The sequence below is a fragment of the Salvelinus alpinus genome, chromosome 7, assembly GCF_045679555.1.
Source record: "Salvelinus alpinus chromosome 7, SLU_Salpinus.1, whole genome shotgun sequence".
NCBI lineage: Eukaryota > Metazoa > Chordata > Actinopteri > Salmoniformes > Salmonidae > Salvelinus > Salvelinus alpinus.
This window is the reverse complement of record NC_092092.1, coordinates 42792924-42808248: the sequence shown is the minus strand read 5'-3', so window position 1 is coordinate 42808248 and position 15325 is coordinate 42792924. Positions and strand designations below refer to the sequence as shown.

General features: G+C 42.0%; 1 protein-coding gene across 2 annotated transcripts in view; it reads right to left on the bottom strand.

Moving 5' to 3' along the window:
* LOC139580171 (BTB/POZ domain-containing protein KCTD8-like) overlaps positions 1–6254 on the bottom strand; it is a 66763-nt gene extending 60509 nt beyond the window's left edge. The window contains exons 1-2 of one of the 2 annotated variants that reach the window (XM_071408729.1): positions 5055–6254; positions 1996–3967 (exon numbers count right to left, since the gene is read on the bottom strand). In XM_071408729.1, coding sequence (XP_071264830.1) covers positions 3855–3967; positions 5055–5877 — 936 coding nt within the window. In that variant the 5' untranslated portion in view covers positions 5878–6254 and the 3' untranslated portion in view covers positions 1996–3854. Of the gene's footprint in view, positions 1–1995; positions 3968–5054 lie in introns of those variants that run through there. The other variant, XM_071408728.1, reaches the window with a different exon arrangement.
* Between the last annotated feature and the right edge of the window lie 9071 nt (positions 6255–15325).

Genomic DNA, 15325 nt, shown 5'->3' with positions numbered 1-15325 from the left:
ATAGCATTCTCACGTAGGTGTTCCTTTTGTCCAGGTGGGAAAGGGCAGTGTGTAGTGCGATTGAGATTGCATCATCTGTGGATCTGCTGGGGCGGTATGCAAATTGGAGAGGGCCTAGGGTTTCCGGAATGATAGTGTTGATGTGAGCCATGACCATCCTTTCAAAGCACTTCATGGCTACCGACGTGAGTGCTATGGGGCGGTAATCATTTAGGCAGGTTACCTTCGCTTTCATGGCACATGGATTATGGTGGTCTGTTTGAAACATGTACAGTAGGTATTACAGACTCGGTCAGGGAGAGGTTGAAAATGTCAGTGTACAGTAGACAAGCTTTGCGTACACGTCCTGATAATCTGTCTGGCCATGCGGCTTTGCGCATGTTGACCTGTTTAAAGGTCTTACTCACATCGGCTACAGAGAGTGTAATCACACAGTCGTCTGAAACAGCTGGTGCTCTTATGCATGCTTCAGTGTTGCTTGCCTCGAAGCGAGCATAAAGGCATTTAGCTAGTCTAGTAGGCTTGCGTCACTGGGCAGCTCTAGTTTTCAAGCCCTGCCACATCCGACGAGCGTCAGAGCTGAGGATTCAATCTTTGTCCTGTATTGATGCTTTGCCTGTTTGATGGTTCGTCTGAGGGCATAACAGGATTTCTTTTAAGTGTCCGGATTAATGTCCCGCTCCTTGAAATCGGCAGCTCTAGCCTTTAGCTCAATGCTGATGTTGCCTGTAATCCATGGTTTCTCGTTAGGAAATGTACGTATGGTCACTGTGGGGACGACGTCGTCGATGAAGCCGGTGACTGAGGTGGTATACTCCTCAATGCCATTGGATGAATCCCAGAACATATTCCAGTCTGTGCTAGCAAAACAGTCCTGTAGCGTAGCATCCGCATCATCTGACCACTTCCGTATTGAGCAAGTCACTGGTACTTCCTGCTTTAGTTTTTGCTTGTAAGCAGGAATCAGGAGCATAGAATTATGGTCAGATTTGCCAAATGGAGGTTGAGGGGGAGTTTTGTGTGCATCCCTGTGTGTGGAGTAAAGGTGGTCTAGAGTTTTTTTCCTCTGGTTGCACATGTGACATGCTGGTAGAAATTTGTTATAATGGATTTAGTTTGCCTGCATTAAAGTCGGCGGCAACTAGGAGCGCCTCTTCTGGATGAGCATTTTGTTGTTTGCTTATGGCCTTATACAGCTCATTGAGTGCAGTCTTAGTGCCAGCATCGGTTTGTGGTGGTAAATAGACGGCTACGAATAATATAAATGAGAATTCTCTTGGTAGATAGTGTGGTCTACAGCTTATTATGATGTATTCTCAGGCGAGCAATACCTCGAGACTTCTTTAATATTAGTGTCACGTTCCTGACCTGTTTTCTGTTAGTTTTGTATGTGTTAGTTGGTCAGGACGTGAGTTTGGGTGGGCAGTCTATGTTTTCTGTTTCTATGTTGGTTTAAAGGGTGACCTGATATGGCTCTCAATTAGAGGCAGGTGGTTTTCATTTCCTCTGATTGAGAGCCATATTAAGGTAGGTGTTTTCACACTGTTTGTTTGTGGGTTGTTGTCTCCTGTGTCTGTGTCGATGTTGCACCATACGGGACTGTTTCGTTCGTTCGTCGTTTTGTTTGTAGTAAGTACTTGTTCGTTCGTTCTTCGTGTTTCATGTAAGTTCGTGGTCCAAGTCTGTCTACATTCGGTTTGTTATTTTGTTTAGTTGTCAAGTATAGTTCGTTTTGTCTTGTTTAAATAAATATCATCATGTCATATCACAACGCTGCGCCTTGGTCGAATCACTACTCCTCCTCTTCGTATGAAGAGGAGGAGGAACACCGTTACAATTAGATATCGCGCGCCAGCAGTAGTTGACAAATAGACACACACACCCGTCTCTCGTCTTACCACCAGACGTAGCTGCTCTGTCCTGCCGATGCACGAAGAAGCCAGCCAGCTCAATATATTCCGTGTCGTCGTTCAGCCACGTCTCGGTGAAACATAAGATATTACAGTCTTTAATGCCCTGTTGGTAGGATAGTCTTAATCATCCAGTTTGTTTTCCAATGATTGCACGTTGGCCAATAATACGGAGGGTAGTGGTGGTTTTCTTACAAGGTACTCCTCCCCCTTTTCTCTGTCTTTTCTTCACGCTGATGACAGGGATTTGGGCCTTGTCTTGACAAAGCAGTATATCCTTTGCATCAAACTCATTAAAGAAACAATCTTTGTCCAGTTCGAGGTAAGTAATCGCTGTTCTGATGTCCAGAAGCTCTTTTCGGTCATAAGAGACGGTAGCAGCAACATTATGTACAACATGAGTTACAAACAATGTGAAAAAACAAACAAAATAGCACAGTTGGTTAGGAGCCCGTACAACGGCGTCATCAAGTTATTACAATAGACTTCTTATTGCTTTTCCTTTTTAATTTGGTAAAAACAATTGCATCTTCCACTAGCCTATTAGACCTGTCAAATAATGGGATGGCAGGCTAATGGTAGACTAATCTTATTATAACATTTGGGCAATGTCCAATTGTCCATGGCTTGAACATGCAGTACACTTTTGAAATACGAATGCAACGTGTGTGGACTAATATTTCCATGTTGAAGCCAATACAAAAAACTTGATAGGCTACAAGTTTGTTATAACTAGGCCTATTCTATGGTTACTGTATACTATTTAATAAACTTTGATCGTAAATGTGTAGGACAAACATTCATGCCTCCTACCAATGAGCCCTTAGGCCTACGTGTGCATACATTACCTTATGCTCATGGAACGAGAGATGTGATTTATGATATCATGCTTCTGACCTGATCCTGTTTAAAAATATAGTTGATGTTTTAAAAAACTGATTGATTGTTTTTCGTTTAATTTGACTTAAAACTTATTAGAAAGATTCACCGTCAGTGGGTTTATGTTGAGAACATACATGGCTTGAATGCAATGCAATTTCATCTGCTATTTCTGGAGAAGTGCAAATATGACCTATAGGATGGTTCCATGATGTTTATAAAACATTACATTTATGAGCAGTATAACAGTGAGTGGACATTCCCCCTTTGTCTTTATATTGCATCTTTGTCCAGCTCCTGTGAATTGTTGGATGTGCGTAAAACCCTCCATAGTCTATGTTGCCTTGTCTGTATTATGTGCGGGGGAGCAATTAGGATATCTGTAACCGTATTCAAACAACCTATTTAAAACAAGTTGTTTAGTTTTTTTCTGAATTTGTTTATTATCATACACTGTCTTTTTTAGGCCTTATCGATATTCAAAATCAAATCAAATTTTATTTGTCACATACACGTGTTTAGCAGATGTTATTGCGGGTGTAGCGAAATACATGTGTTTCTAGCTCCAACAGTGCAGTAATATCTAACAAGTAATACCTAACAATACACACAATCTGAAGTAAAGGAATGGAATTAAGAATATATATATATATATTTGGATGAGCAATGTCAGTGGCATAGACTAAGATACCAGTAGAATAGGATAGAATACAGTATATACATATGAGAAGAGTAATGCAAAATATGTAAACATTATTAAAGTAACTAGTGTTCCATTATTAAAGTGGCCAGTGATTTCAAGTGTATGTATATAGGCAGCAGCCTCTAATGTGCTAGTGATTGCTGTTTTTCAGTCTCTCTGTCCCAGCTTTGATGCACCTGTACTGACCTCGCCTTCTGGATGATAGCGAGGTGAACAGGCAGTGGCTCGGGTGGTTGTTGTCCTTGATGATCTTTGTGAGGGTTTTAGGTGCCAAACCAAATTTCTTCAGCCTCCTGAGTTTGAAGAGTCACTGCTGCACCTTCTTCACCACACTGTCTGTGTGGGTGGACCATTTCAGTTTGTCAGTGATGTGTACGCCAAGGAACTTGAAGCTCTCCACCTTCTCCACTGCTGTACCGTTGATGTGGATAGGGGGGTGCTCCCTCTGCCGTTTCCTTAAGTCCACGATCAGCTCCTTAGTTTTGTTGACATTGGGTGAGAGGTTATTTTCCTGGCACCACACTCCCAGGGCCACTCCTCTTGACCTCCTCTCTAGTGAATTTAATATTGCTTATTGACTATGTTTGGCATGTCCAAACTGCAATTTACAGTGGGCTTAGCCCAGATGAGGCTGGTGGAAGGAGCTATAGGGGGACAGGCTCATTGTAATGGCTGGAATGGAATTAATGTTTAATGTAAACATGGCTTACATATGTTTGATTTGTTTCATACCATTTCATTTATTCCAATCCAGCCTTTACAATGAGCATGTCCTCCTATAGCTCCTCCCACCAGCCTCCTCTGGCATACCCTCTATATGAGTGTGAATGCTATAGCCTATGTTTATTCATGTATTTCCATATCGAGCAATGCAATTACAATAATGTGACTGCAAATATGTTCAACATATTTAGCAAATATGGGGCAGGCAATTCAACGAACTAGGCTTTAACAGACTAATATTCGTATTGGAGTTGATGACAATGCAATACATAAAAGACCGTAAATACACGACTTGAAGCAACCACATTTTTAGCCATGGTGCATGTTCTGATTGGCCAGTGAGGTGTCAAGCCTTGAAACACCCAAAACTTGTTTATTAATCAAAACCCAGGCCTTTCACGCCACCGTCAGCTATTGCACCCATAATTCTGGTTGTGAAATTAGCAAAAATATTTCTGATACTCGCCCGAACGTATAGCCTACCGCCAGTGCTAAGACTTTGTCAAAATAGAGCCCTATATGTTACTGTCCTACACACCTTTCTCTCTAATCCATTCTCACTTTTACCCATCTATTGTGATTTGGAAAACATGTCAAAATCTGATTAGAGGAACAGGGAGGATGTTCTAAAGGAAAGTGAAGAAGCTGGTAATGATTACTTTGAACCCCGTAGAGGAAAATGTATTCAATCCAAGTCAAAATAGGTAGGCAAATAATCCATTCAATCATTTCACTTGTGAAGCGAAATTTGACACAATACTAAAACCTGACAAAACATGTTGGACCCACTTTTCCAAAATGTATGCTAGTGAATGCGTGAGAAGTCATATTGCACTTACTGAAGAAGATGTACTCCGTATAGCTGCTCCAGATTTTGTCGTCCCTGTACTGGTTGACAAAAGCGGCTGTTCCCGTGGAATTACAAGCCACCATTGTAAAGCCCGCCTCAGAAAGCCGGTCAAATGCCTGCTCCAAGTAGGTAAACTTGAGGTAAAACCTTGACGTGTACTTCTCCGGTGGCCGGTCTGGGTCCCGGCTCTCGTTCAGTGTTTCCCCAAACACCTCTTTGGCCAGAGCGATGCGTCCACACACCATGATCCTGGCCACGCGTCGGAACTTGGCATCGGCTTGGTTGTCCCGCACCGTGGTGTAGGATCCCCTGTAGCCGATGGTGATGAACCCTGACCTCTTGTCCGAGGAAGTCAAGGTACGACCTGTGGGGTACTCACTGCTTTGTGAGCTCTCCTCAATATCGCTGTGGCAGCCTTCATCATTCATGGAGCCCTGCTTGGAACCCACCCGGGGCCCCAGGAGGCGCAGCAGTTCGCCCAGCTGGAAGTGCTCGGCTTCCCTCTGCAGGCGCTCACGTTCAGGGAAGTGGTCGGGCAGCACCAGCTGGCGGTCTCGCAGGAAGTCCAGCACGTAGCGGAACAGGAATCCATCGCGGTCGATAAAGAAGCGCCCGCGGCTGTCCCTTGGCAGCTCCCGTGGCGGGCACCGGGTGAACATGGCGTGCAGGGTGGTGTCGGGCACGCTGACCAGGGTGGAGCGCTTCGTGACATACACCTGGCCACCCACGTTGAGCTCCACTACCTCCGGGTAGGGCAACGGGGCCGGGCCAGACACCTCGCTGATGGGCAGAATGGTCTCCTTCATGGCCATGGTCCTGTAGTTCCACCAGGGTATAGAGAGAAATCAAACACCTTCCAAACCCAATAAGGTCCTCTTAGATCCTCTCAAACAAGTGGAGCAAAATATCTCAGTAAGGAGCGAGAGACAAAAAAGGTCTCAATAGAATCAATAGAGGTCACCAAGGAGTTCACAGCATAGCAGGTGCTGAAGTTTGAAAGAGGCAGAGGACTACATCCCTGCTGTTAGAGGAAGCTAATGAGGAAGAGAGAGAGGGAGAGCGAGAAAGAGAGAAAATATGGAGAGACAGAGAAGTATCCTGTCACCTCACTAATGGAGAGCGCAAATGCGAAGAGAGAGCGATAGAGCAGGAGAAGAAAAAAAACACTCTGAGCGACTCCCGGATGACATCATCCTCTGAATAAAAGGGGAGGTGCTGCAGTTACAGCCTTTTAAAGAGGCAATAGTGCTCCAATATTACCCAACTTCATCTCCTTTTAAAGTCTGAAGATGACCTGGTAATAAAAATGACATAAACAACATGATAAACAGATACATATTTTCAGACGTTAACAAATCCCAGCATTTTTGAATGTTGCTTCCGGGAATGTCGACAATAAAAATGTGACATATGTCACAATCTGTTTATATATTTCACATGTCTTTTTAACAAATGCTATAATATATTACACAACCATATTTCCTACATAATATGTATTTTTGGTTGATTGGAAATGCAACAATACTGTAGCAGTGGCAAAAATCCAACACATTTCTATATTTCAACATTTGGGTTCAAATCAGAAGCCCACAGTGCCATCTGTTGGAATGCTGCAAAACATTTAAACAGGATCTTAACATGTTCAATATCCAATAAACTCAAACATGGTTGAGGTCTTGTTTTTGTGGAAATGCAACAATACTGTAGCAGTGGCAAATATCCAAGACATTTCTATATTTCAACATTTGGGTTCAAATCAGAAGCCCACAGTGCCATCTGTTGGAATGCTGCAAAACATTTAAACAGGATCTTAACATGTTCAATATCCAATAAACTCGAACATGGTTGAGGTCTTGTTTTTGGACGTGGCATGCAATCATTGGTTGATGCATGCAACGTCTGAGCATTGGAAAGCAACCATCGTTTCTGCTGAGGCAGCATGTTGGCTGTGACCCAGAGCTGTGGGTGCAAAGCATCGTGGGTCATAAGAGGAGATTAATTAAGACATTTTCAAGTAGTAAGCATATTCGATGATGCTCTCTGTTCAATTAGATTGAGGAAAGTCTGACTTTGATTAATGGCCTTGTAACGTTTCATTGTGTTCAATGACCTTTGCTGAACTGTGGTATCGTTTTGTTACATTGGTGTCAGATATAATCATATAGAAAAGGTATTGTATTTTCGGTTGAGCTAATGAGTTGGATCAGTATATGCTTGGGGAATAATTGGATCATCTTTGAACAGACATGTTCATAACTACAGAATATCTTTACAGAGAGGCAGAAACATTTCCTAGTGATTTAGGTGTTTTACATAGGCCTAATCGTTCGTATTGAGATCGTCCCCTCAACAATATAAATTAGAATTGACCCATTTTGTTAAACATTTCAACATGTTATTTGTTAGGCAAAATGGACTGTGTCATCGACTGATCGATTGCAATAACATATGATGTGGTTAGCTGATACTTAAAATACCTTTCCAGGCATTGAAAGATCTGGCATGAGTTAGCAACGCCTGGTCAGAGGAAGTTCCCTATGACAAGTTCTGTGAACTTTAACCTCTCGCTACTAGTCATTTGTTTTTATATAAGAAACTCTACATACATTTCAAATATGTGGACAAAAATAATATTTAAGTGTTTCTCTAAACCATACACAAAGGCAAGAATATCAGAGAGCTGATATTATATAAGAGAAACACAGCTGGCCTCATGAGATCTCAACACTTTCCAGAAATGATGAGTTTAAACTGTTTGTTTTAAAGGGGGCACAGGGACTTTAACATGGGCTCTCAAGATCCAGAGCCAAATGCTCTACCACTGAGCTATGCCCCCTCTTAGAAATATATTGAAAGGAGAGACATATGGTCTAATAAAGAACATTTTAGATGGAGCAAAAAAGCACACATTAAGGACACTCCCTATCTCAAACTATAGTTAAGAACTATTGATTTAAAGGGGGCACCAGGATTCAAACTTCAGACCTCTTGAGCTACAGTCAAATACTCTACTACTGAGCTACAGTGGGGAGAACAAGTATTTGATACACTGCCGATTTTGCAGGTTTTCCTACTTACAAAGCATGTAGAGGTCTGTAATTTTTATCATAGGTACACTTCAACTGTGAGAGACGGAATCTAAAACAAAAATCCAGAAAATCACATTGTATGATTTTTAAATAATTAATTTGCATTTTATTGCATGACATAAGTATTTGATCACCTACCAACCAGTAAGAATTCCGGCTCTCACAGACCTGTTAGTTTTTCTTTAAGAAGCCCTCCTGTTCTCCACTCATTACCTGTATTAACTGCACCTGTTTGAACTCGTTACCTGTATAAAAGACACCTGTCCACACACAATCAAACAGATTCCAACCTCTCCACAATGGCCAAGACCAGAGAGCTGTGTAAGGACATCAGGGATAAAATTGTAGACCTGCACAAGGCTGGGATGGGCTACAGGACAATAGGCAAGCAGCTTGGTGAGAAGGAAACAACTGTTGGCGCAATTATTAGAAAATGGAAGAAGTTCAAGATGACGGTCAATCACCCTCGGTCTGGGGCTCCATGCAAGATTTCACCTCGTGGGGCATCAATGATCATGAGGAAGGTGAGGGATCAGCCCAGAACTACACGGCAGGACCTGGTCAATGACCTGAAGAGAGCTGGGACCACAGTCTCAAAGAAAACCATTAGTAACACACTACGCCGTCATGGATTAAAATCCTGCAGCGCACGCAAGGTCCCCCTGCTTAAGCCAGTGCATGTCCAGGCCTGTCTGAAGTTTGCCAATGACCATCTGGATGATCCAGAGGAGGAATGGGAGAAGGTCATGTGGTCTGATGAGACAAAAATAGAGCTTTTTGGTCTAACTCCACTCGCCGTGTTTGGAGGAAGAAGAAGTATGAGTACAACCCCAAGAACACCATCCCAACCGTGAAGCATGGAGGTGGAAACATCATTCTTTGGGGATGCTTTTCTGCAAAGGGGACAGGACGACTGCACCGTATTGAGGGGAGGATGGATGGGGCCATGTATCGCGAGATCTTGGCCAACAACCTCCTTCCCTCAGTAAGAGCATTGAAGATGGGTCGTGGCTGGGTCTTCTAGCATGACAACGACACGAAGCACACAGCCATGGCAACTAAGGAGTGGCTCCGTAAGAAGCATCTCAAGGTCCTGGAGTGGCCTAGCCAGTCTCCAGACCTGAACCCAATAGAAAATCTTTGGAGGGAGCTGAAAGTCCGTATTGCCCAGCGACAGCCCCGAAACCTGAAGGATCTGGAGAAGATCTGTAGGGAGGAGTGGGCCAAAATCCCTGCTGCAGTGTGTGCAAACCTAGTCAAGAACTACAGGAAACGTATGATCTCTGTAATTGCAAACAAAGGTTTCTGTACCAAATATTAAGTTCTGCTTTTCTGATGTATCAAATACTTATGTCATGCAATAAAATGCAAATTAATTACTTAAAAATCATACAATGTGATTTTCTGGATTTTTGTTTTAGATTCCGTCTCTCATAGTTGAAGTGTACCTATGATAAAAATTACAGACCTCTACATGCTTTGTAAGTAGGAAAACCTGCAAAATCGGCAGTGTATCAAATACTTGTTCTCCCCACTGTATATCTCCTCTCTTTGGCTGTTTAACATGGGGTCAACATAGGTCTCCAAATGCAGTTATGAAAGTCAATGAACTATGTAGACCAGACCCAGCTGCTATTGCATTGGTGTCTATGGGAGACACCACATGCTACAGTATTTATGTCTCTTAAAGCTGCAATATGTAACTTTTTGGGCGACCCAACCCAAAAACTGTGTGTTATAGATATGTCATTCTCATTGAAAGCAAGTCTAAGAAGCGGTAGATATGTTCTATGTGAGCTATTTCTATGCTTCCAGTTCATAGGTCTGGTTTTTGCATATTTTACATTCAGTTTTGTACACCATCTTTAAACACCTGAAAATACAGTATATTTTGTTATGGAAAATATATTTCACAGCGGTTGAGATGGTACAGTGATTCTCTACAACATACTTTTTGTTTGTTTGTTTTCTCTCATAAACTAGAATTAGGTGAACTATCAGAATTTTAGCAACCAGAAAATGGCAGAGCGATTTATGCATGGTGTATCTTTAATTTGTTGTGGTTTTAAAGGTTTGTATTAGGGATGTTAATGCTAACCGTTAATTTGTTAGCAGCCGAAAATACATTTGATCAGTCATGCTTATTGTTCTATAAGTTAATTTGCATAATTTTGTGGAATTAAATTAATGCATGTGTATTTGTATTATTTTATCACATGTGCCCATATATGCTACAGGGCCTTGTAGGCAATGTGCGGAATAATATCACCTGTCAGACAGTGAGAGCTGCAGCTACAGGAATACAAAAAATGACCCACGCTACAGATGGCTATATTCGTCCACTAATACAGAACTATTAAAGGCCCAGTGCTCGACTTTTGTGATTTTTTGAATTTTTTATTATTATTAGTGTTTTTATAAATCATTACATTTTTTACTCTGATTTTTCAGATGGTGTTCCAGCACCCCTACTTCCCGCGGCAATGGTCAGTAGCTATCATTCGAAATACTGGTGGCACACAGCTTATTGATCTGTGCACAACTGCTATAGTTGTCACGCTCTGATCTGTTTCACCTGTCACGCTGATTGTCTCCACCCCCTCCAGGTGTCGCTTATTTTCCCCAGTGTATTTATCCCTGTGTTTCCTGTCTCTCTGTGCCAGCTCGTCTTGTATGTTTTTCCAAGTCACCCAGTGGTTTTCCTGTTCTCCTGATTTTCTCCTTTTTCTCGTCCTCCCGGTTTTGACCCTTGCCTGTTTCTGGACTCTGTACCCGCCTGCCTGACCTTTCTGCCTGCCTTGACCACGAGCCTGTCTGCTACCCTGTACCTCCTGGACTCTGATCTGGTTTTGACCTTTTGCTTGTCCACGACGATTCTCTTGCCTACTCATTTTGGATTAATAAACATTGTAAGACTCCAACCATCTGCCTCCTGTGTCTGCATCTGGGTCTCGCCTTGTGTCATGATAATAGTAAATGTCAGTGAAGACACTTGTTATCCTGGTGTAACGGATGTGAATGGCTAGCTAGTTAGCGGTGGTGCGCGCTAATAGCGTTTCAATCGGTTACGTCACTCGCTTTGAGACCTTGAAGTAGTGGTTCCCCTTGCTCTGCAAGGGCCGCAGGCTTTGTGGAGCGATGGGTAACGATGCTTCGTGGGCGACCATTGTTGATGTGCGCAGAGGGTCACTGGTTCGCGCCCGGGGTGAGGGGACGCTGTAAAGTTATACTGTTACATTGATGCTGTTGACCCGGATCACTGGTTGCTGCGGAAAAGGAGGAGGTTGAAAGGGGGGTGAGTGTAACGGATGTGAAATGGCTAGCTAGTTAGCAGTGGTGTGCGCTAATAGCGTTTCAATCGGTTACGTCACTCGCTTTGAGACTTTGAAGTAGTGGTTCCCCTTGCTCTGCAAGGGCCGCGGCTTTTGTGGAGCGATGGGTAACGATGCTTCGTGGGTGACTGTTGTTGATGTGTGGAGAGGGTCGTCTGGTAGACTCGTGTCACTGGGAAGCTCGCGGCTTTGCTTCCCTTTGTAGTCCGTAATAGTTTGCAAGCCCTGCCACATCCAATGAGCGTCGGAGTCGGTGTAGTACGATTCAATCTTAGTCCTGTATTGACGCTTTGCCTGTTTGATGGTTCATCGGAGGGCATAGCGGGATTTCTTATAGGCGTCCGGGTTCGAGTCCCGCTCCTTGAAAGCAGCATCTCTAGCCTTTAGCTCAATGTGGATGTTACCTGTAATCCATGGCTTCTGGTTGGGGTATGTACGTACCGACATTGTGGGGAAGACGTCAGGGATGCACTTATTGATGAAGCCAGTGATGACTGTGGTGTACTTCTCATTGCCATCGGAATAATCCCAGAACATATTCCAGTCTGGGCTAGAAAAACAGTCCTGTAGCTTAGCATCTGCGTCATCTGACCACTTCCATATTTAGCGAGTTGCTGGGACTTCCTGCTGTAAGCAGGAATTATGAGGATAGAGTTACGGTCAGATTTGCCAAATGGAGGGCAAGGGAGAGCTTTGTACGCGTCTCTGTGTGTGAAGTAAAGGTGGTCTAGATTTATTTTTTCCTCTGGTTGCACATGTAACATGCTGGTAGAAATTAGGTAAAATGGATTTAAGTTTCCGTGCATTAAAGCTACTAGGAGCGTTTCCTCTGGATGAGCATTTTTTTGTTTGCTTATGGCCTTATACAGCTCATTGAGTGCGGTATTAGTGCCAGAATCGTTTTGTGGTGGTAAATAGACAGCTTCGAAAACTGTAGACGAAAACTGTCTTGGTAAATAGTGTGGTCTACAGCTTATCAGGAGATACTCTACCTCAGGCGAGCAAAACCTAGAGACTTCCTTAATATTCGATTTTGTGCACCAACTGTTATTTACAAATAGACGCAGACCTCCACCCCTTGTCTTACCAGAGGCAGTTGTTCTATCTTGCTGAATCACCGAAAACACAGCCAGCTGTATGTTATCCATGTCGTCGTTCAGCCACGACTCGATGAAACAAGATATTACAATTTTTAATGTCCCGTTGGTTGGATAGTCTTGATCGGAGCTCATTCATTTTATTATCCAATGATTGCGCGTTGGCTAATAGGACTGATGGTAGAGGTGGAATACGCACTCCCCTTAGGACCCTTACAAGGAAACCTGGCCTACGCCCCCGATATCTCCATCTCATCTTCATGCAAATGACAGGGATTTGGGCCTTGTCCCGTGTCTGAAGTAAATTCTTTGCGTCCGATTTGTTAAAGAATCTCCGTCCAGTAGGAGGTGAGTAATAGTTGTCCTGATATCCAGAAGCTCTTTTCGGTCATAAGAGACGGTGGCAGAAACATTATGTACAAAATAAGTTACAAAAAATGCGAAAAATAACACACAATAGCACAATTGGTTAGGAGCCCGTAAAATGGCAGTCATCTCCTCCGGCGCCATTAACATTATTCACCTAGCCTTTGTTGTTTTACTTCTAACCTTTGTCATTAGTTCCTCTAACCGCCAACATAAATTCTTCCCTTGATTCTAATTGTTGTTATGGCGCAATAAGCAACCTGGTCTCACATAAAATCATGAAATACTATACGTCCTCCGAGATGTACGATAAATTAGTTCATCCAATTCGTATACTATTGTACGACCGGGTAAGACGTATGATTCTATACGTCCTCCCATTCGTATGATATTGTTCGAATGCTATTCCATTCATAATGTAACATATCATGCACTCTGTAACATATCATATACTCTGTCACATATAATCTGTCACAGAATAATATGAATTGCACTAACACCACGTTGAATGGACACCACATTAAAAAAAGTGAGACGTGAGAAAGCACACCAACAGCTAAGGTAGACATATATTATCTAATCAAGCGTTGAAAAAAATATTATATAGTACACCCGATTACGCTTCATTGGGTGCACATCCAAGAAATGGAGGCAAATTACAGTACATCTAGCTGTGCGCTAAGGATGAAAGGTGCAATTATGTTGAAAAGACATGGTGACTCTTTATACGAAGGTTTGAAAGCTCAGCTGAATATGTACTGTACAACAGATTTTTGATATGTCAAGCAGATAGTAAACTCAAAAATGAAAAGCAGATAATTGTAATGCAATTCCCGATTCAACATTCTGTTTGACATTTGGGATGAAGGGCATGGTTTTACATAAATAATGTATCAGGGTAATGACATTAGATAAGGGTAATTGTTGACAGAAAGAGATATGACAATGGACATTGGAGATAATAAGCTTCCAATACAGGAATAAAGAACACAAATATAGAGATGTAATGCTGTTATAAATTGTCAGAATGATCACATATGTGTACGTTCAGTCCATATTACTAATGAATATAATAGAGGTGAAGGATCAGAATGAAAAGCAGAGGCCTCATAAAGTATGAATTTAAAGATGGTCAGACTGAAAAAGATGGAGCAGGCTTTGACCTTTGTCAAGGGAAAAGGGATTAGAGAAAAGAACGAGTTGAATGTGATACCAATCTATAATTGAAATGCAAGTCTCCCTATCTCGCAGCAGCTGAAAGAAAATAAGTGGATGGAATAAAAAAACAACGATGAAGATTCTCAATGTGCCGATGATGCCCATGGGGAAATGGCTTTAGCTTATACTGAGGGAGAGCAGCAGCATGACCAAGTTTTAGGCCACAAACAATGTTTCTATGCTTCAGCACTATAGACGTTATATTGAATACATGTACAGTACCAGTCAAAAGTTTGGACACACCTACTCATTGAAGGGTTTTTCTTTATTTTTACTATTTTCTATATTGTAGAATATTAATAATAATCAAAACTATTAAATAACACGTGGAATCATGTAGTAACCAAAAAAGGTTAATGTTCTAAAACGTGTCTAGAACATTAATGGTGTCACGGTTGTCGTCGGTGGAAGAAGGAGAGGACCAAAGCACAGCGTAGCTAGTGTTCATCTTGATTTTAATATTTAATAGACAGAGAACCTCTATGAAACCTATACAAAAACAAATAAACGACGACCGTGAAACTAAATAACAAATAGTGCTGACACAAACACTAAACATAGACAATCACCCACAAACCCCAACAGAAAACAGGCTACCTAAATATGGTTCCCAATCAGAGACAAGGAATGACAGCTGCCTCTGATTGAGAACCATATCAGGCCAAACGAGAAAACCCCACATAGAAACAGACAACATAGAAAATACCCACCCAACTCACGTCCTGACAAACTAAATAAAGACTAAACAAAAGAAATAAGGTCAGACACGTGACAAATGGTGTATATTCTGAGAACATAGTAACCACGTTCTACATAGGTTCTGTTTGACTTTAAGGGAATTTTCTCCTATCTTTAACACCAAAACATGCTAAAAAAGTTCTCGGAAAGGTTTTTGCTAACATAGATAGAATGTTCCCCTAACTGATGGAAAACTTGACACTCAGACATTAGAGGAATGTTGAGGAGCGTAACATTACAAAAATTAACTTTTAACAAGACACACCTGTTAATTCATTTCAGGTGACTTCCTCATGAAGCTGTTTGAGAGAATGTCAAGAGTGTGCAAAGCTGTCATCAAGGCAAAGGGTGGCTACTTTCAATAATCTCAAATATAAAATATATTTTGATTTGTTTAACACTTTTTTGTTTACTAAATGA